Source organism: Planococcus citri, chromosome 1, assembly GCF_950023065.1.
Source record: "Planococcus citri chromosome 1, ihPlaCitr1.1, whole genome shotgun sequence".
NCBI lineage: Eukaryota > Metazoa > Arthropoda > Insecta > Hemiptera > Pseudococcidae > Planococcus > Planococcus citri.
In genome coordinates this window covers 9,552,166-9,573,908 of record NC_088677.1, presented here as the reverse complement: position 1 = coordinate 9,573,908, position 21,743 = coordinate 9,552,166, and the positions used below count along the sequence as shown (strand labels likewise).

The window sequence follows — 21,743 nt, the reverse complement described above, 5'->3', positions numbered from 1 at the left end:
GTCGTTTTGGAGACTCCAATGACTTTTTGAATGTTACTGGAGCCTCCAGCAGATTTTTCAACGCTCGAAATTTCCATAAGTTTGACCAAACAGAGCTGAAAATCCAAAATTCCCTCTGCACTTCAACTTCAACACGCTATCGAGTCGACTGCAGGTGGGTTCAAATCATTTTGGATTCTCCAGCGGTTTTTTGAAAAATTCTTAGAGCCTCCAGCAGATTTTCGAAACTTGATAATTCATCAAATGGAGTTAGAAAACCGAAATTCATTGTATGAAGTTGACTGCAGGTGGATTTCAAGACGTTTTGGAGCCTCCAGCGACTTTTTGAATGTTACTGGAGCCTCCAGCGGATTTTTCAATGCTCGAAATTTTCATAACTGTGACCAAACAGAGCTGAAAATCCAAAATTTTCTCTGCACTTCTATTTCAACACGCTATCGAGTCGACTGCAGGTGGGCTCAAATCATTTTGGATCCTCCAGCGGTTTTTGGAAATTCTCAGAGCCTCCAACAGATTTTCGAAACTTAAAATTTCATCAAATGGAGTTGGAAAGCCGAAATTCATTCTGTGAAGTCGACTGCAGGTGGATTTCAAGTCGTTTTGGAACCTCCAGCGACATTTTGGAAATTACTGGAGCCTCCAGCAGATTTTCAATGCCCAAAATTTCCATAGAATTTCACCCAACACATTTGGAAATTCAAAATTGAATCTGCATTTTAATTTAAACATGCTATCAAGTCGACTGCTTGTGAGTTCAAGTCATTTGGAGCCTCCAACAGATTTTTGAAAATTGTAATTTCCACAAAATTTTATCAAATGGAGTTAGAAAACCGAAGTTCACTCTGCAAACTAAATTCAATACTCTATGAAATCGACTGCAGGTGGTTTCAAGTCGTTTTGAAGCTTCCAGCTGTTTTCTGGACCTTCGTGAGCGATAAGGTACTCGTTATATTTTCAATTCTGTGTATTATAGTCTAAAACATATTTTTGTTCATCGATTTCATACTATTTTGAAAATTTGAAAGATTATTTGAGGTAGAAAGATGAGATTCAGTTTACACCTTATTTTTGACAATAATTTCTGAAATGGATTGCAGGCATCTACCATCCGTTTCAGAACCTCCAGCGGATTTCCAGAAAGTTCCATTTTTCAAAAATTAAGTTTCAAAAATTTCCCGGAGGCGGCTCAAAACGACTCGAAGTCCAGCTACAGTGGAGTTAATAACGTATTGAAATTATTTTGGAAAGTGAATTCCTTTTTTAAACTCCATTTGATGAAATTTTGTTGAAATTTCACGTTTCAAAAATCAACTGGAGGCTCCAGTAATTTTCAAAAAGTCGCTGGAGCCTCCAAAATGACTTGAAATCCACCTGCAGTTGACTCAATAGCGTGTTTGAGTTGGAGTGAATCGTGAATTTCGGATTTCTAACTTCATTTGATGACATTTTGTGGAAATTTCAAGTCACAAAAATCTGCTGGAGGCTCCAGAACTGCTCAAAACTGTTCGAAAGCGTTTCCAATCGATTTGACAGTCTAAAATAGGGTCCTATCTCAAATTTCAGTTTTTTAGGTCAATTTGATGGGATTTTGATTTTTTTTCTTATTTTTTGCCCTATTTTGATTTTTAAAAATTCACCAAAAATCGAAAAAAATACACTTTAGCACTTGAAAATTTGGCTGGTGATAGATTTTTGCATGCTATTTCGATCTAACTTTGTCCAGTTCGAAATTTTGTAAGAAGGGCCAACTTTTTAATGGCACGTTTGGTTTGAGATATTCCTCAGGATGTCCCCTTTTAGAAAAAAGTTGTCCCAGAGGATCGGAGAAGGGGGGCTGCAATTATTCCTATTGATGGATCGCACGTTCAAGTACAACTATCCCAATTACCCGATACAAATCGATTTTGGAACATTCATCATTTCTCTTACATTTGTCGTCGTTTAATAAACATACTCTCTAAACCGAATTCCAATTCCAATTCCAAATACGAGCACAATATCAATCTAATGAACGTCCCTGCAACTTTCGATGATGGCTCTCGCTGTCTCTATACAAAATGAAATAGCATCAACCAAACAAAATGTATACAAAAATACACCCGTCGTCGCAATAGTGTACGAGTATCTCTACTTAAACATATTATTCTACTTCGAAGTGCAATAACCTCGAACATTACTAATCGAATCATTCAAAAATAAACACACCAAATACCACCCTTCGTACCTCACTCTCTCTCACTCTGCCTTCACTCGCATTCGTAAACCAAATTACTGCTCGTCGTAATTTGATTAATAGCTATGTAGTCGAAACGTCACACTCACACATCGTACACATCCACATACTTATATGCCCTACAATTAAATACGCTCGCAGTTTAACTCATTTCACCTCACGCATCTTCACATTCTTCTTAAAAAAAATATACTGGCTTATTATCGTATAGGTACCTTTCTTTATCGATAGGTCTACGAACAATATTTATACCTGTCAATCCAAGTACCTATCTTTGATCGAACTACCCAGCAGCACTTCGTTAAGAAAAAAAATATCATTTAAAATTGAATCTCTTCTCAATATGCGGCGCTTTCCCCCCCCCCTTATTCTCTTCGTCTCACACACACTGACTGACTGGCTGACTGCATGGCTAATAACTCGTAAATCTTGACAGTTCAACTATTCATCGTATGCTTACGAAGAAGACGTGTCACTGGAGAACACCTTTAGGTTCGGTACATCGTGTCTTGACATAAACGACCATGTGTATGATTCGGAATTATAGGTACAGAGACAGACTACAGAGATGTACTACTACGTATTTTTACGATTATTATAGTAATTGAATTTTACCATCTTGTATTTTACCCCGATATGGAAGTTTGACCGCTGTTATTAACACCTACGCCTGCGCCATGCCCCATGAACAATGGTCATTGCTTCTTTGGTGGCATAGAGTTTATGGTGAGTGGTAACGTGAGATAGCTTTTGATAGGAAAACGTGATTTTTATGAGGTTTTGGGCTATGAAATGATGCTTTTTTCAGTAGCACAATTTCAGAATTCTCGCAACTGGATTTTTCCTCCTTTCGTATTTTTTTTTAATATTTTATTTTTTTCACTACTTTCACCATACATTTTCAAAATCATCGCTTTCACTATTCATTTCTGAAAAATGTATCAATTTTTGTGGAAAACTGACTTCTTTCTTTCTCAGCTCTCAAGATGCCATCCACCTTTATCTGCAGTTTATTGTACTCTATGCATCAATGTGTTCTCCAACGGGTGCTTGATGTTGCGGAAAAATTTCGCTTAAAATTGATGATTTTTCGACCGCAGTGCGCATTAAAAGCCGACCAATGGAATTAGAACGTGATTTGGCGACACTGAGCGAGAGGTTATTTAAGGATAAGGCGCGGTTTTGTTTTTGCATTCGAATGGAATTTGTTGTGTTTACCGTAAGTGACGCGATGGAAATTATTTGTTGTAGCAGCTTCCCTACATGTAGGTATGTGTGCATTCGTGTTACACTGCATTGCGCTGGTGGAGATGATTTATATGGTGTATTATGGTCATTTCCTGGATTATATGGCGAATTTATATAACGTATAGACAGAGAGATGCGACGAGAAGGAAATTATACGACAAAGTGCATTGTACGAGTACAAGTACACCATACACGATTTATTTGTATTTGCACTGGGCAGTACGCGACGACGACGAGGCGGTTTTTATTGTATAAAAATAGTAGAAAAATAAAGATGAAAAGTCATCTATTGTATGTACGAGGAGGTTTTTCATTTATCGAGCTTTCCAGTGCGGATGGGTGGTTTTGCATGGAAGCAGATACAGCATTATAAAAAATCTCGTAATAAAAGAAGCAAAAAACAGACGTTATCTCGGTCTTTATACAATAATTTTCGTATCTTCTTCATCTCGCAATCGGATATTGTTCTACATTTATTATTTTTTTGTCGTACTCGAGTCTAGAGTTATATATGTTAACGAGCAGCAATGGGTGTGTAATTTGTAATATGCTAACGATACCGCGATAAGGTGTCGTCAGATTGAGTGTTGGCGTGACATTTAATACTATACTTAACTTACCTATCGCACAAGTGGCAGATGTTCGAGAGGATAAGGTAGTGATAGGAGTGGTGGATGCCACCGAAGATGTGGGTTTTGTTCTCCATTATCGTGTAAATTTGTCGAAAAGGTATGAAAATTATGAAAAACTAGTTTTATAGAATGGTTTTATGATGATGGAGGAACGGGCACGAGTCGAAAAATTGTGAAAAAATTATCAAAGAGTGGTACACACAAAATAATTATTATGCTGAAAAACGTCGAAATAATTTTTTGGACTTTTTTTCTTCAAATTTTGAAACCCCTTCCACATTGGTTTTCATCATCAGCTAAAATTTCAAGTACTAAAATTAGTCCAGGAACTAATTTCAACATCCCCTAGAACGGAATTTCATCATTTTTGATCATTCTGGAGTCTCCAGCGCGATTTTCGATTTCTCCAGAATTTGAAAATGTCTCCAGAAGGTGTAGAAATTAATTCGGGCAGTAAAAAATTGTGTTGTATAAAAATATCGCCTTCTGTCAAAATTGCCAAAAAGTTCTCGGTTTTCGCTGTAAACTGGTAAAAATTGACACTTTTTCACAGAAATGAGAAAATTGCCAAATTTTTTTCCTAAAATCATCCAGTATCGTTTTTGCTAGAAAATGTGTAAAAGTATAATTTTTAGCCAATGATTCTTAAGAAATTGTCAAAATCTTGGTTTTTGTCAAAAATTGTTAAAAATTTTCGTTTTTTCAGAAAAATGCCGAAGGATTATCGTGTTCTTGCAAAAAATTCCTAAAAGTTCAACTTTTTTCTCAAAATTGTCCAGAATTCTCAAATTTTTAACGAAAATTGCGACTGGCTAAAATTGTTAGTCTTGCTTTTTTCCAAAAATTGACTATTCGTAAAACTAACAAAGTTGCTAAAAAAAATTTTTTTTTTTCAAAAATTCTAAAAAGTCCAATTTTTTTAACATCTGTCCAAAATTCTAGAATTTTTTACTGAAAACTGCCAAAAAGCCTTTCGTTTTTGCTAAAATTTTCAAAATTTTGCATTTAGCCGAAAATCCTCGAAAATTTTTGCTTTTGTAATTTTCTGGAGAAAAATCTCGCATTTTTCCAAGCCTCGCTGTTTTGACAGGAACTGCAAAAAAATAAAATTGGTATCATATTTTGGCCTCTAGTTACCTAACAAAAGGTCCTACTTTCTCTTAAAATTGTCATAGTGTTACATTCTTGCCTTTGCTTTTGTACAAAAATATTACTCACTTTTTAGCGAAATTGCAAAAAGTTTTTTTTTCCGAAATCACCTTAATACTTACTTTGTTTTTTCTTCGCCAGAAATTATTGCCAAAAAGTAAGTATCACTTTTTTGCCAATAAATCTCAAAATGTCCTGCTTTCTGCTAAGATTATCAAAGTTTCGCTTTCTGCCAAAAATTAGGGTTTTGCCAAAAATTGCAGAAATTCTCATTTCGTTGCTGAAAATTGCCAAAAAGCGAGATCGAGAATCGCGCTGGAGGCTCCAGACCGATCATAAATTGCCATTTTTGAGATCGAGAGTAAGCCACAACTCAATTTTTGTTGTCCAAATTGATTTCCATGCCTTCTAGGAACACTTTAAAATTCTGGAGAAATCGAAAATCGTGCTGGGAGCTTCAGAATGACCAAAAAATCGCACTGGAGGCTCCAGAATGACTAGAAATGGCCATTTTTGAGGTCTAGAACCGGTACAACTCAATTTTTGCAGCTCAAATTGATTTCCACGCCTCCTGGAGACATTTTCAAATTCTGGAGAAATCTAAAATTGTGCTGGAGGCTCCAGAATGACTACATATCGCCATTTTTTAGATCGAGAATAAGCCATACCTAACTCAATTTTTGCTGCCCAAAACGATGTCTACGCCTTCTGGAGAATATTTTTAAATTCTGGAGAAATCGAAAATCGTGCTGGAGGCTCCAGAATAACCAGATATCGCTATTTTTGAGATCGAAAATGAGCCAGAACTCAATTTTTGCTGCCCAAATTGATGTCCATGCCTTCTGGAGAATATTTTTAAATTATGGAGAAATCGAAAATCGTGCTGGAGGCTCCAGAATGACCATAAATAGCCATTTTTGAGATCAAGAATGATCCACAACTCAATTTTTTCTGTCCAAATTGATTTCCACGTCTTCGAAGAATATTTTGAAATTCTGAAGAAATCGAAGATCGTGCTGGAGGCTCCAGAATGACCAGATATCATCATTTGGAATCGAAAATGAGCCACAACTAAATTTTTTCTGCCCAATTTGATTTCCACGTCTTCTGGAGAATATTTTGAAATTTTGGAGAAATCTAAAATCGGACTGGAGGCTCCAGAATGACCAGAAATATCAATTATTGTGATCGAAAATAATCCACAACTCAATTTTTTCCGTCTAAATTGACTTCCACGCCTTCTGGAGACATTTTCAAATTCTGGAGAAATCGAAAATCGTGCTGGGAGCTTCAGAATGACAGAAAAAAATTGCACTGGAGGCTCCAGAATGACCAGATATCGCCATTTTTTAGTTCGAGAATAAGCCATAACTCAATTTTTGCTGCCCAAATCGATTTCCACGCCTCCTGGAGACATCTTCAAATTCTGGAGAAATCGAAAATTGTGCTGGAGGCTCCAGAATGACCAGATATCGCCATTTTTGAGATCAAAAATAAGCCAATACTCTTTTTCTCTGCTCAAATTGATTTCCATATCTTTTGGAGACATTTTAAAATCCTGGAGAAATTGAAAATAGTGCTGGAGGCTCCAGAATAACCATAAATCGTCATTTATGGGGTCGAGAATAAGCCACAACTCAAGTTTTTATCCCCAAATTGATTTCCATATCTTCTGTAGACATTTTAAAATCCTGGAAAAATCGAAAATCGTGCTGGAGGCTCCAGAATGACCAAAAATGGCGAAATTTTATTCGGGGAAGTTGATACTTATCAGCTTTAGGACTGATTTCATTCATTTTTCACTGAATGAGTACATATTTTTTTGAGCATAAATCGCCAAAAATAACCAATTTTATTTTGAATTTTCAAAAATTCCCAAAAATCGAAAAATCAATTCAGTTTGCTGAAATCTTGGTTATGAGAGTTCAAACCAGGCTTTTTTCGGAAATCGCGATCGGGTTCAAATTGAAGGTGGATATTTCCAGAGGTTTCCTGGTAACTTAAGACCATTTCCAAGTCATTTTTTATCATCTTCTAGGTAGCTGGTGGATATTCTCTAGCTAACCTTTTAAGCGGAATACCACACGGAAATCTTGAGAAGACTTCCGCGTTCAAAATGCATTCATTGTGATCGATTTGATGACGTCATGAATCGCAGGTCTGGTTTGTAGTAAGATAGCAAATCGAGATAGCAGAGCGAATACTTGCGAGACTAAATTGCACACAGCGGAGAGTCCTTCGTGCATCCTGTTTCCATTGTACATGGCACAGGTAGGTCTAGTTATCTGCGTTGATATCATGACTCCGGGAGAAGGGGAGGAGCAGATACTAGAGGAAAAAGACGAAGGAAAAAGCACACGAAATGTGGAGTAACGACATTAGTATACGACTATATAGTCGACAAAACTAGCGATATCCTGTGTACCGAACCCATTGACGCGTTGCGCGTGATAAATGGGCGTCAAATTGTAACCATGAGACGTCAGCCGAGCTGGCAAAACCTGCGTAGCATTTGAGGCGAAGAGCAGGAAATCGCATCGTGGCGGGAAATTATCTTCATTAGGCAGCGCCACGCCATCGCCAAGGTAAAAACAATACTTCGTCATCTTGGATGAAGATTCGCCAAAAATAATCTCAATAGCTCGGTTCGGTTGACTTTTAGGTGTTTTTCCAACTCTGAATATACGAGGAATTAGCAGCTATAGAAGAGCCAATGATCAGTCATCATTATATTGTAAGTGACGAGGCTCGACGGGGTGACTATGGGAATACTCGACAAAGCAATATACGATGGTTATCGCGATGATGAAACAACAGAGCTCGTTAGGAACCGTGCAGACTTCTGCGTGAATTTTTTTCCTCGTTTTTTGTTTTGTTTCGTTCGATTCACAAGCTCATCTGCCACAGACCTAGAGAGAGGGGCATGGTTCGCGAGTCTTTTGTATTCAGTGCTAGGGTTGTGACTTGTGAGGTACATCGAAGGAGCTGCTAGATCGATATGTAGCCGTGTATCGGTCGAAGAATGATAAAAAAATAATAATTAATTGGCTTAATTGCGCCAAGCTGCCGCTGAGATAAGCTCGCACAGCGGTACAGCGCCAACATCTCGACTCTCTGTCATCTCGCAGGTGTTTATCTGGCCAAGATGATCGGTCGCAGTCACGCGGCCAAGTCTTAAGGTTACACCGTGTGTCCGCGTCACGTTCCAAGCTGCTTTTGGTACGACTTTTATGGCCTTTTTTAGAGAAGCTCGCAGCAGAGTACAAGTAGCATTGAAAGAGGATCGCGCTGCGATAAAAGCTGTAAAAATCCAATGCCATAAACAGCTCGAGAAAATACTGCTAGAGATGGTAAATCGCCAGCGAGGTTGTAAAAGGTGCACGATTCTGATTCGAACGTTGTGAAGCAGTTGAGATAAGAGAGGTTTGGATGGTGAAAATAATAAACAAAGGTCGATGAAAATGTCTTAAAAGGCTGTAGTAGGGGGTAAGTTTAGTGGAACTGCCTTCGAAAATGGCTTCGAATGTCAAATTTTTTCTGCGAAATTTACTTTTTATGTGGATAATTCCATCAATATTTGGTGTGACAGGAGATTTTTTCGTAAAATTACCATTTTTCGAACTTGTGGGGAAATTTCCACTTTAATTTTGAAACCAAAACTTTTCATTGTGAAAGAATTGTACTATAGCTGGAGAAAACTAAGTTCCATTGAAAAGTTCAGGCTTCCACTTCTACAAAAAAAAGTCTTCGAATTGAAACATTGATGTTGTAGAGCAAAATCTTCCAAGTTTATATTTTTCTGCATTCAAAAAACTGTTATTTATTTTTGAACCTTTTTTTGATGGGAAGAGGGGTGAGTTTTGAGGTTGAATTTTGTTGCAATATTTATATTATTTTACCTGAAGATCTTCGCTATGACTCCCAGAAACATATTTTTTTCATCGAGGAATCTTGGGTTTAGCTCAGGAACCAACCAGATGAACCTCATCATTTTTAAAATGAAAGAATCTTTTGGAGAAATCGAAAATCGTGCTGGAGGCTCTAGAATAACCAGAAATCGTCATTTATGAGGTCGAGAATAAGCCACAACTCAAGTTTTGCTCCCTAAATTAATTTCCACGTTTTCTAGAGACACTTTCAAATTCTGGAGAAATCGAAAATCGTGCTGGAGACTCCAGAATGACCAGATATCGTCATTTTTGAGATCGAAAATAAAGTCACAACTCAAGGTTTTTCTGCCTAAATTGATTTCCACACCTTCTGGAGATATTTTCAAATTTTGGAGAAATCGAAAATCGTGCTGGAGGCTCCAGAATGACCGGATATCGCCATTTTTGAGATCGAAATTAAGCCACTACTCATTTTTTTCTGCCCAATTTGATTTCCTTGTCTTCAGAAGACATTTTAAGATCCTGGAGAAATCTAAAATCGCGCTGGAGGCTCCAGAATGACCAGAAATCGCCATTTTTGAGATCGAGAATAAGCCACAACTCAATTTTTCTGCCGAAATTGATTTCCACGCGCCTTCTGGAGACATTTTCAAATTCTGGAGAAATCGAAAATCGTGCTGGAGGCTCCAGAATGGCCATATATCGCCATTTTGGAGATCGAAATTAAGCCACTACTTATTTTTTTCTGGCCAAATTGATTTCCATGTCTTCAGAAGACATTTTAAAATCCTGGAGAAATCTAAAATCGCGCTGGAGGCTCCAGAATGACCAGAAATCGCCATTTTTGAGATCGAGAATAAGCCACAACTCAAGTTTTCTGCCCAAATTCATTTCCACGCGCCTTCTGGAGACATTTTCAAATTCTGGAGAAATCGAAAATCGTGCTGGAGGCTCCAGAATGGCCATATATCGCCATTTTTGAGATCGAAAAGGAGCCATTACTTATTTTTTTCTCCCCAAATTAATTTCCACGTCTTCTAGAGACATTTTCAAATTCTGGAGAAATCGAAAATCGTTCTGGAGGCTCCAGAAATGACCAGATATCGGACAAAAGTCGAGTATTTTCATTAAAATAGAATTTTAGTTCAAAGGTTTTTTTTGAAATTTTACCCGTAGGTATGGCCCCATCAAGCGAGCAGCCGAGTTCCCTAGTTATTTCTAAAGTGTTCTACTGACTTTTTCACTGAAAAAAAAGATCGACTCGAACATCTACTTTTATAAATTACGAATGTGAATGATTTTGATCGATATTGCTCATCAAGTCATCAACGTGCTGATTTAGCTAGTACTCGTACGGTATTATCGAATGAGTATTGTTGTTTACATTCGAGCAACAAGATTTGCAGAACGAATGGCCTAAATTTTACGCGTATATAAATTGTGATACGTTACGTTAAGTTACGTTACAAGAAGACGCCGTAAATTTAAAATTACACTCGTTCAAGTGGATTATAATACTTGTGTAAGTAGTGTACGTACATCTACATGTATCTCTTCGTATACCAAGAAAATGCGAACTTATTACAATGTGTACCGATATATGTTCGCATTTTGTTTACTTTGTATGTGCGGTATCATGGGCATGACCTCATAATACACACTTGAAAGGGGTGGAGATGAGAGGATTAGAAATACCCAGTTGTAAAATTGTACTGTATCAACGATTTGAGTTATATTACGCAATTAGAGATTGCGATGTTTCAAAAACCACTCCTTTGGTAAAGAAGGAAGAGAATTTGGAATTAGACCTACTCGATTATTATTTTGTTTTGTTTTTCTTATGATAAAATTATGTTATGTATAAGGAAGATATTGAAGAACTTCAGAAAAATGCTTCTCGCATCTGCAGGGGAAAAAAATGCGAAGTAGAGTAACTAAAAATAAATGATAACAGGTATGAAAAAATTCTACAATTGCGGAGCCTAGAAGTATGTAGTAGGTATAGAAAGAGAAATTCACAACGTAAGGGGGGCGTTCGCATTTCATCCTCGAGTGTATATTTACTCGTATGTAGCGCAATTAAAATCTGTATAAAATTAAATTTTCCTCGCAGCGATACACGATCGAGGAACGAGGATCGATGAAATTGGAATTTTTTTCATTCGTTCTACTAGATCTTCGGTTATACTCGTAATAAAGTGAACTGATTATTAATGTGTTTTTTTTCTTTGTTTGTTTTTTGCAGACGAACGAGATGCCATACAAAAGAAAACGTTTACGAAATGGGTGAACAAGCATTTGAAAAAAGTGAGTACTTGGTTTTTTTTTATGAGTATGGATATTGGATGGATCAAGGGTGTATAATTACTTAACTTACGACTTACGTATAGTAATAACTTAATAAGAGAATATTTATAGGTACTTGAATTATGAGTATTATTATGGTGTATGATGAATACGAGTAGAAGTAGGGAAATGAAATTATGTATTTTTGAAGCAATTATCGTTATTGAAAAAAATTTAGGTAATTGATGGGATCGGATGAAGGTATATTTTTCAAGTGTACTGGCTGCTCAATTATGTGTGTTTGTTTTGTAAAATGGATGATGAAAATTGACCATCGCGAGTTCTCAAAATTTTTTATTTCGGGGTTTCGTTTATATGTTCGTGCTGAAATTGATTTGGACGGTTTTTGTGGCATTTTTTGGAAATTTTGAGTTTCCAGAATGTGGATGGAGAGGTTTTGGAACGGCTTGGAATCACCTCCAATCGTCTCAGCGAGTTGAAATTAGGGTATGAGCTTTAGCTTGTAAACTTAGATGGAAATCTCAATTTTCAAAAATCTGCTGGAGGCTCCAGAACTGCTCAAAACAGTTTGAAACCGTTTCTACTCGATTTGGGGAGTCAAAAATAGGGCGCATACCAAATTTCAGCTTTCTAGGTCAAGTTGGTGAAATTTTTGACTTTTTCCATTTTTGACCCAAATTTGATAATTAAAAAAATTTTTCGAAAATCGAAAAATGAACTCGGAATGGCTTGAAATCACTTTCAATCGTCTCAGCAAGTTGAAATTAGAGTATGAACTTTGGCTTGTAAATTTTGATGGAAATTTCAATTTTCAAAAATCTACTGGAGGCTCCAGAACCGTTCAAAACGGTTCGATTCCTCTTCTGATCGATATTGAGAGTCAAAAATAGGGCACTTGACAAATTTCAGCTTTCTAGGTCAAGTTGGTAAAATTTTTGATTTTTTTCATTTTTGACCCAAATTTTGATGTTTAAAAAAAAATTTTCGAAAATCGGAAAATGAACTTGGAATGGCTTGAAATCACCTTCAACCGTCTTAGCAAGTTGAAATTGGGGTATGAACTTTAGCTTGTTAACTTCAATGGAAATTTCAATTTTCAAAAATCTGCTGGAGGCTCCAGAACCGTTCAAAACGGTTCGATACCTCTTCTGATCGATTTTGAAAGTCTAAAAATGGGACACCCACCAAATTTCAGCTTTCCAGATCAAATTGGTGAAATTTTTAATTTTTTTTCATTTTTGACCCAAAGATATTTTAAAAAATTTTTCGAAAATCGGAAAATGAACTCGGAATGGCTTGAAATCACCTCCCAATTGTCTCAGCAAGTTGAAATTGGGGTATGAACTTTAGCTTGTTAACTTCGATGGAAATTTCAATTTTCAAAAATCTGCTGGAGGCTCCAGAACTGCTCAAAATGGTTCGAAGCAGCTTCTGATCGATTTCGAGAGTCAAAAATGGGGCACTTGACAAATTTCAGCTTTCTAAGTCAACTTGGTAAAATTTTTGATTTTTTTCATTTCTGACCCAAATTTGATATTTTTCAAAAAATTTTCGAAAATCGGAAAATGAACTCGGAATGGCTTGAAATCACCTTCAATCGTCTCAGCAAGTTGAAATTGGGGTATAAACTTTAGCTTGTTAACTTCGATGGAAATTTCAATTTTCAAAAATCTGCTGGAGGCTCCAGAACTACTCAAAACTGTTTGAAACCGCCTCTGATCGATTTTGAGAGTCAAAAAATGGGACACCCACCAAATTTCAGGTTTCCAGATCAAATTGGTGAAATTTTTGATTTTTTTTCATTTTTGACCCAAATTTGATATTTTAAAAAAATTTTAGAAAATCGGAAAATGAACTTGGAATGGCTTGAAATCACCTCCCAATTGTCTCAGCAAGTTGAAATTGGGGTATGAACTTTAGCTTGTAAATTTCGATGGACATTTCAATCTTCAAAAATCTGCTGGAAGCTCCAGAACTGCTCAAAAAGGTTCAAAACCGTTTCTGATCGATTTTGAGAGTCAAAAGTGGGGCACTTGACAAATTTCAGCTTTCTAGATCAAGTTGGTGAAATTTTTGATTTTTTTCATTTCTGATCCTTTATTTTCTAAAAAAATTTCAAAAATCGGAAAATGAACTTGAAATGGCTTGAAATCGCCTTCAATCGTCTCAGCAAGTTGAAATTAGAGTATGCACTTTGACTTGTAAATTTTGATGGAAATTTCAATTTTCAAAAATCTGCTGGAGGCTCCAGAACTGCTCAAAACGGTTTGAAACCGCTTCTGATCGATTTTGAGAGTCAAAAAATGGGACACCCACCAAATTTTAGCTTTCTAGATCAAATTGGTAAAATTTTTGATTTTTTTTCATTTTTGGCCCAAATTTGATATTTTTGAAAAATTTTTCGAAAATCGAAAAATAAACTTTAGGACCTGAAATTTTGGGTAATGATTTTTTTGCATGCTTTTTCGATTCAGCTTTGTTCAGTTTGAAAAATTGTTCTGTCTGTTGAAATGTTGGTACTTTTTGTACTTCTGATGAGAATGGCTAAAATTATAATTTGTTGCCCAATCTTTTTGAAAAATTGTAAAACTTATTTCAATAATAAGGTTCAAGATGTTGGAAAAATCAAAATTACATCTGGAAAAAATAATTTGTCAGCTAAATGTGGCAGTCCTAAATTGTTTGCAAGTTTTTTTTTTTTTTTTTAAAGTACTTTTACGAACATGGTTGGTTTTTTATCTCCGATTTCAGTGAATTCCGGCTAGATCAAAAGAGCATATCCTAAAATCCCCAGAACCCACAAAGTTCAGGTTCTGAAGTTCATTTTTTAATTTTCGAAGAATTTTTAAAAAATACCAAAGAGTAAAAAATTGAAAATTTTGAAAATCTTTGGGTCATACATGAAAAAAAATCAAAATTTCAACAAATTGACCTTCAAAGTCAAAATTTGAGGTCTGTCCTAGTTTCGATTCTTCGAATCGATTCGAAACTGTTTCGAATGGTTTTGAGTAGTTCTGGAGCCTCCAGCAGATTTTTGAAGGTCGAAATTTTTACAGAATTCTTGATAAAAAAGCGATCATTATGACGATTTTTCAACTTTTTTTTCGAAAAAAATGAACCAGTGTGATTGAGTACTTGATTTCAACCCCCTGCTTCGAAAATTTTCAATTTCAAGCCATCATGAAGCTTTCAGCAAGTTTTCAAATTTCTATGAAAGGGGTAAAAATGAACGTCGGCTGCTATGGTTTTTGGTTGGTGCTTTTTGGACACCCTTTCAATCATTTTTATGGTCAGCATAAAATTTCAGGAGTGTTGGTTTGGTTTAAATGGGTTCAATGAGCATCAACCAAAGTTATTGATGCATTAATTAGTTGATTTTTTCCTCTTCCAGTACAATTTGAAAATTCTGGAGAAATTGGAAACTCGCTGGGAAGTTCAAAATAGCCTAAGACAGGTAGTTTTGAAGTGGGAGGGAGGAGAAGGATTCACACTGGTTCATTTTGTTTGAAAAAAATCTTCTGTCATAAAAACACTTTTTTTTAATTTTTAAATTTTCAAAAAATTCTTTAAAAATCCAAAAATGAACTCGAGCTTTTGACAAAATGTGAGTCCATCGCTTTTTCATTCGTTTCAAAAATCAGCGAAAGATTTAAGTAAGATTGATTCGTGATTTGGAAATTTTTCATTTCTCGTTCTTTTAGGTAATTTTTCATCAAATTAATTTGATTAAGTAGCCAAAATTATACAAGGTTTGCGTCGCCCATTGACGACTCGACGAAAGAAACGAATTGTTGATGTAATTTACGTAATGGAAGGTGTGATTCAAGGCTGAATGCTGCACTTGAAACAATTTTAATATCGATTTTTATTTCACCCTAATGACATGTGCATATAATTATACGAGTAAAATTGGATAGAATTTCCCGTTAGTAAATATTATTGAATTTACTCGTACGTATGTACATATTTGTAGATTTGATTTTGAAAAATTGAAATACTTATTGAATTAATATTGTACGGACAAGATATTAACCACAAGATATACTCGTATCTGAATACATTAAACGAGTACATTTGCAAATTTATATCATTTATTAGATAGGAATCCACTTAAGATACGGTCATTACTGTAGATTTTCGAGTTAGCCAATCGAGTAGGTAATAAATTGAAATCGTACAATATAATATGTACTAATATTATGGAGTCGATGCAATACAGAGGAAAGGGCTAAACGTAAAAAATTAACTCTGGGAGATGCCTTAATGCTAAAATAAGTGCACAATGATGAGTGTTTCGCTGTTTTGCTTGTCGAATCGTGTACGATGTGCCGCATTATATGTATGTACTTACCTGTAATCTGCGTATTTGTGAAGATGACAATGACAATTACACGTCTCCGGTAATAAATATTAAAAGCGATATAATTTTCCGCCCCGAAACCACCACCATCGTCGTTGCCTCATCACATCGTTGAATTCATTATAAATGGCGATAAATTTTCTGTATGTAACTGGTTCGAAATTATATTCGGTGCTTGGCTGCTTAGTGCGTATCATTTTTGTGTGAGGTGTAGAGGTCGATTTCGATTTGTATCTCGTTGATCCATATTTTTTTTAATATCAATATGCATAAAAATATTATAACGTACGTGTTCCGACTTTTTTTTTTCTGTATACCTATGAAAAAATTACAGATTGTATGTATATTTTACGGTCCAATGATCATTGGTATGAAATTATCCTAGTAGATGGTTCAAGTTCGGTTCTGGTTTTATTGATTTGTGTGTTTTTTTTCTGCTATAGAATTTCGTTAAAATTTAATAATTTCTGGCGTATTCGATGGAACGAGAAAATTAGCAAAGAAGTGTACTAGTTTTTTGACAGGATACCTACCATGATAGATAGAGAGAGATACGAGAATGTATCGATTATGATGCAGAACCAACGCTGAAGGAATTGGCATGAGATGTTTATCATGTCCTACATTGTAATGTACAGTTTGAATAGATTAGATCGAAACTGGATTGGAAAAAATTCATGATTTATGCAAATTTATAATTTATGTTGTTTTGCGAGATGAAAAATTACATGTACGAAAAACAGAATTTTTTCAAGTTGCAGAATTTTATTAGTGAATATTTTTAGGATTTTACGATGGTAATTTTTTTGAATTTATTTTTAGAAAAGTTTCCTCGATTTTTTATGGATTTTTTTTCGATGTTTTTTTTTTTTTTTATAGAGGATTTCTCTTTTTAATGATGCATGTAAGTAAATGGGAGAAAGCGGTGGGGATTTTGAATAATTTTTTAAAATTTGGTGAAATCTGATCGAAAATGGTTGTGGTATGGCTTCAAACAAAGGACGATAAGAATATCAGTGGTTCAAGATGAAAGTCGTGAAAAGTTAAGAAAAAGTCATGAATTTTGCCCGAAACACACTTGAAATTTTTTTTACATCCCATAAAAATGAAAAAATGTTTTTTTTTTTCAAAAAAATCAGAAAAATGAATAGCTGAAATACTTATAGTGCCTACAAATTAAAAAAATTTCCTCGTAGTTTCAAATTACTTTTTTTGAGGGGGGGGGGGTGGGGGTCTTTTTATGTGGCATAAATGTGAAAAATAGGTCATGCTAAGTTCATGATTTTTTTTGTTTGAGAGTTTGTTAGACACCCTGTTTATTGTTGGGTGGAGTGGTGTGAGGGGGAGAGCACAATTTTGTGAAGAAAAAATATAATTTTTTACATTTTTTGAGTTTTTGAAAAATTTAATGAAAATTCCAGGGCTACATTGGCTCTTAATGGTCCTGTTTTCTAAGCAACTCGTGAAGATTGAGGAAACGAGATTGCCCAAAAAGGTCTCCGAATATACACCAGCAGGGAAAATAAAGGCTCATCCTCGCCCAGTTTCACGTCATAGTAGTTTTGTTAAAACAATTTTTGGCAAACATTAGAAAGAATTTTTAGTGAAAATGTAAAATTTCTACAATTTTTGGATAAAGTTGAGGATTGTTCGCAATTTTAATTTTTATGTAAAAAAAGTGAGACCTTTAACCAGCAAACAATAAAAAGCAGGACTTGTTGGGAATTATTGTGAAAAAGTGATAGGTACCTATGTACCTACTTTTTTGCAATTTTTGTAAAAAAAAAAACAAAACAAAACAAAGCGGGACTTTGAGCAGTTTTTGGAATTTTTCACATTTAAAAAACACAACAATTATCAACAATTTTTGGGAAATGTGCAAAAGGTGAAACTTTCAACAATTTTTTTTCAGAAAGCAACACTTTTTAGATTTTTAAAAATTCCAAAATTCAACTTAAGCATGTGATCGATTAAGGGGGTTTCAGGTTACCTATGCCCTTTTCATCTAATATTTTAGTTTCGTTCAAATCGTGAAGTATCACTTCAAACGATCAATTATCTCCCCAAAGGCTTTTTCAAAATGCCTCTCATTACCAGATAAATTCACCATTCTTAGTTGGTTTGGTATCAATTTTCACCAATGGCTTCTCAACTGAGGATGAAAAATTCTAATTCAACTACACACACAAGATGTTAAAATACAAATTACCAAAACGACCATCTGCTTCCCTCGTGAGCTTTCACAGCAGTATCGGGAAAAAAACGCATCGCTCTATCGTCAATTAGTGCACTTTTTCGCGAGACAGGATTGACCAGGTGAATCAATGTGGCAATTTAAGTACCCAATGAGTCAGTTGACAGGTTATATACTCGTACGTACACTTTTTAAGGTGAGGCCAGGCACATTACTAGGAGGAAATAACTACAACATGTATCACGCTGTTTTACATATGTTTACACGATATTATTACCTATGTATACCGATACCATACCAAACCAAACCAACACCTATCACACCTCGATAGTAGGTCTAGGGTGCATGAACATGAGTATACGAGTAAATTTTATGGCATTGATATCAAATTAAGAAAACACAATGACGGACAGATGAGTATCCTTCGGCTTCGGCGTACGATATGGGCAGATTTTTTTCGCCATTTTCGATTAGTATGCGTAAATGGTCGCCAGATTCGGATATGTCAAAATAACCCGAAACAAATGCACAGATGTGGAGATGGTTGCACGTGCCATAATTACCAAATACCTCGCAATATGTCGACAAACGCTCGCTTTAATTGATAATTAACGCTGTGCTTTGAAAAATACATATTGTACATGCAAAATAAAAAATTGGTCACAATATTTCACGCTTCAGCTGAGGTACTATATCGACTTATGTATGTATGAACGACACAATAACAGAAGATGGTATATTCTCGTAGAATATTACGAAAGGGTAGGGGAGGGGGAGTTCAGGCCGTACAAAACCATGAATGAAGTAAGGTGGTATTGAACAGGATACAATTATTGTACGCCGTATGTGATGTGACTATACGAGTGAGGTGTTTTTCAAAAGACTACACACCAGATAACCTCATGAAAAGGGTACCCAGCGTAACCTGTCCTGTGCAGCTTAAAATATACAACAAGGTCGACGAATTATTATACAGACTGCTAAATTGTATTATTATATTAGTAGACTGAGAAGGGGCGTTCATGATCGCGTGGCTGGCATGACATCCAATTGATCCAACAGAACCGCCGAATCGAAAATAAGACGATGAATTAATCGAATTATCGATACCAGAACTATACATATGAAGGCGTATTGTCTACATCTGTGACAAAAATACCGAAGCCGGATCCGGATCATTGTTTTGCTATCTTCTCCTAGGTGGCCTCGATGGATGTTCGTCTGTTCGTCTACTCGATTGGCGAAAATTGAAAATTATTGATATAAATTAGCGAATAAGTACGAAAATTACTAGTTCGCAACAACCTCGACGACGAAGGAAGACGAAGACGAAACAAAAATGCAAATTAATTATTTCTCGAGTACTCGATGAAATCCTCCCCTTCCCTTCCCCCTTCACCGAATAACGTTCCAGTCGAAATATTTGTTTTAGGAAATTACTTCTGCGCTATTTATTGGATGCACGCTGCTGCTAGCTTTCGATAAAATGGCAATAAGCAAAAGCAATAACCGTCGATTCGAGTTTCATAAATTGAATTACTCGTCGTCTCTTTGAAAGAATATACGCGGAGAAGGAGGGTAAGGCGAGGAAAAAAGGATATTGAAGAAAGGATTATCGAAATTTTCGGACCTTGGTAATGAGTATTGACTTCGAATGTTTGGAAAGTTTACGAGTATGTATAATGATTCCTTACACACATTTCGGAGGGGTGAGTTCATTATTTGGGAACCTTTTTCCTGGCACCCAAGTGTCAACTGACCTTGGTAAAATGTCGTAAAAATTAATGCTCTCGATGTCAGTATTTCACCCTCACCCCTTCCCTTCTTTAAAAGCATTTTTAATGTTTTTGAATAATATTGAAATCTATCTCAAAAATGAATTCATAATGTTTTTTACATGCTTACCCAAAAAAATTTTGAACTCTTCCAACCATTTTTTTTTGGAATTTGGATTGAAGGGAGGGGGGAAGAACACGAAAACAGTCATTTTCAATTTTCACTTTCGAACTGTTCTGACAAGGATATTTTTTGAGCCAGGGTATGTCCAAAATTTTCAAAACTTGTCCAGAATCCACGTCACGCAGTCTTTGAAAAATTGAAAAATTTTTGTTTAATTCTTCATACTTACTTACTATGCCAAACCTTTGAATTTTTTAACAAATTATTGGTAATCTTAGATTAATTTACTGATAATTTCTGGTGCTAGTGAAAATTTACTGGCTGATTTTTGGTAATTTTACTGGGTAATTTTTAATGAATTTACTAGTTGTTATTGGTAAATTTACTGGTCAATTTTGGTAAATTATCCAAACGAAAAAGCAGAACTTTTGCGAGGTATTTTTCAAACTCTCGACGACTGGGGAGGAGGGAGGAGTGGGTGTCAATATTTTACTTTTTAATTTTTCGTTTTTTTTAAAATATCTTTGGACACTGTGTGGTATAGAAAAAGAAAATTAATTTTAAGGATTTTTAATCAAGGAATATAATGGTTCTTAAAAGTGGAAAATCTGACATGAATTTAGCATATAGGAAAGTTCTAAAAACACCAATAGGTATGTAAGACAGTAGACTATTATTTTAGGGCAACCAATTTAGATTTGGGATAAATTAAGTAGGTAAGAAAATAGGTATCGGAAGAAGATAGATAGGAAATGGAATAACATGAGCATAGGGAAGTAGGAATGAGATAGGATGAAGGAATAAAACCTGACTACACCACATAACCTTCGGTAAATCAGTTTCCATTACCAGAATAAAATAAAAGAATCTTCTACACAGAAATAAATTTAGAAAAGCCAAGAAGGTATCGAGATGACATCTCGATATGACTTTAGAAATCAAAGATAGATCAAATTAAAACACATTTGATTCGATTACTTCACCATTGTGAATGTAGGTCAAAAAGTTGATCTCATAAATCGAGATATTTCAATTTTGTAGAATTACACAGAGGACCAAAGTCCTATATCAAGATTCATAATCGAACCATATCAATAAAAGGAATAAAATTAAGCCAAATTCGGCTATTTCAAATATACATCACTAAGTCTAAAAGCCTTATAATCAAGGCATATCGTAAAGGGACATTTTACCTAACACCTACTCACCACATCATGGCAGAATTGCCATTACCGGCAACTCCGTTGCTAGGCTTCTACTCAGCCATATCGATGAGTTCAGCACAGGTAAATAAATCAGTTAACTCGCGAAATAAAATCTCAAAAGGCAAATCAAGTTCAAATCATTGTAATAATATTGAATATCACAATTTAACACATAATAACATAATTCAAAAAATAGGAGAAAAAAGAACGCGAAAACATACGTCTATTTCATGCACGGAAAATTCATAAGTTACTTGAAACCAGATTCAAAAGTTCCAACAACACACCGAATCTGAATTCAAGTAACGCGATCTAGCATCCAATTTGTTCAATTAGACAGAGACTTCCAAGATTATAGCCATCTATACTACAACTGTAAGATTTTTTCATAAATGGTGTCAAATCGACTTTTTTGTTATTTAGGGAGAAAAAGTGCTACTTTTGCTCCTGCTTCTGATTTTTGGAAGTAAAATAATACTGGCGTTTTTCTCCCTCATAACGAAAAATATATTATTCAACTACTATTTTAGCACCCCTCCCTTTCACCACAAGTTTTTCGATGAAAAAAATCAGTTTTTTCCCATGAAATTTAAATTTTTTTACGTATTTTTTTTTAGGAAGTTTTG

At 35.3% G+C, this 21,743-nt stretch overlaps 1 protein-coding gene across 15 annotated transcripts in view; it reads left to right on the top strand.

The window, feature by feature from the left end:
• Nucleotides 1-21,743, top strand: part of shot (dystonin-like protein short stop) — a 301,090-nt gene that overhangs the window by 101,453 nt on the left and 177,894 nt on the right. For all 15 annotated transcript variants that reach the window (XM_065366458.1, XM_065366399.1, XM_065366419.1 and 12 more), the window contains one exon: nucleotides 11,398-11,459. In XM_065366458.1, the coding sequence (XP_065222530.1) occupies nucleotides 11,398-11,459 (62 nt within the window). The remainder of the gene's footprint in view (nucleotides 1-11,397; nucleotides 11,460-21,743) is intronic.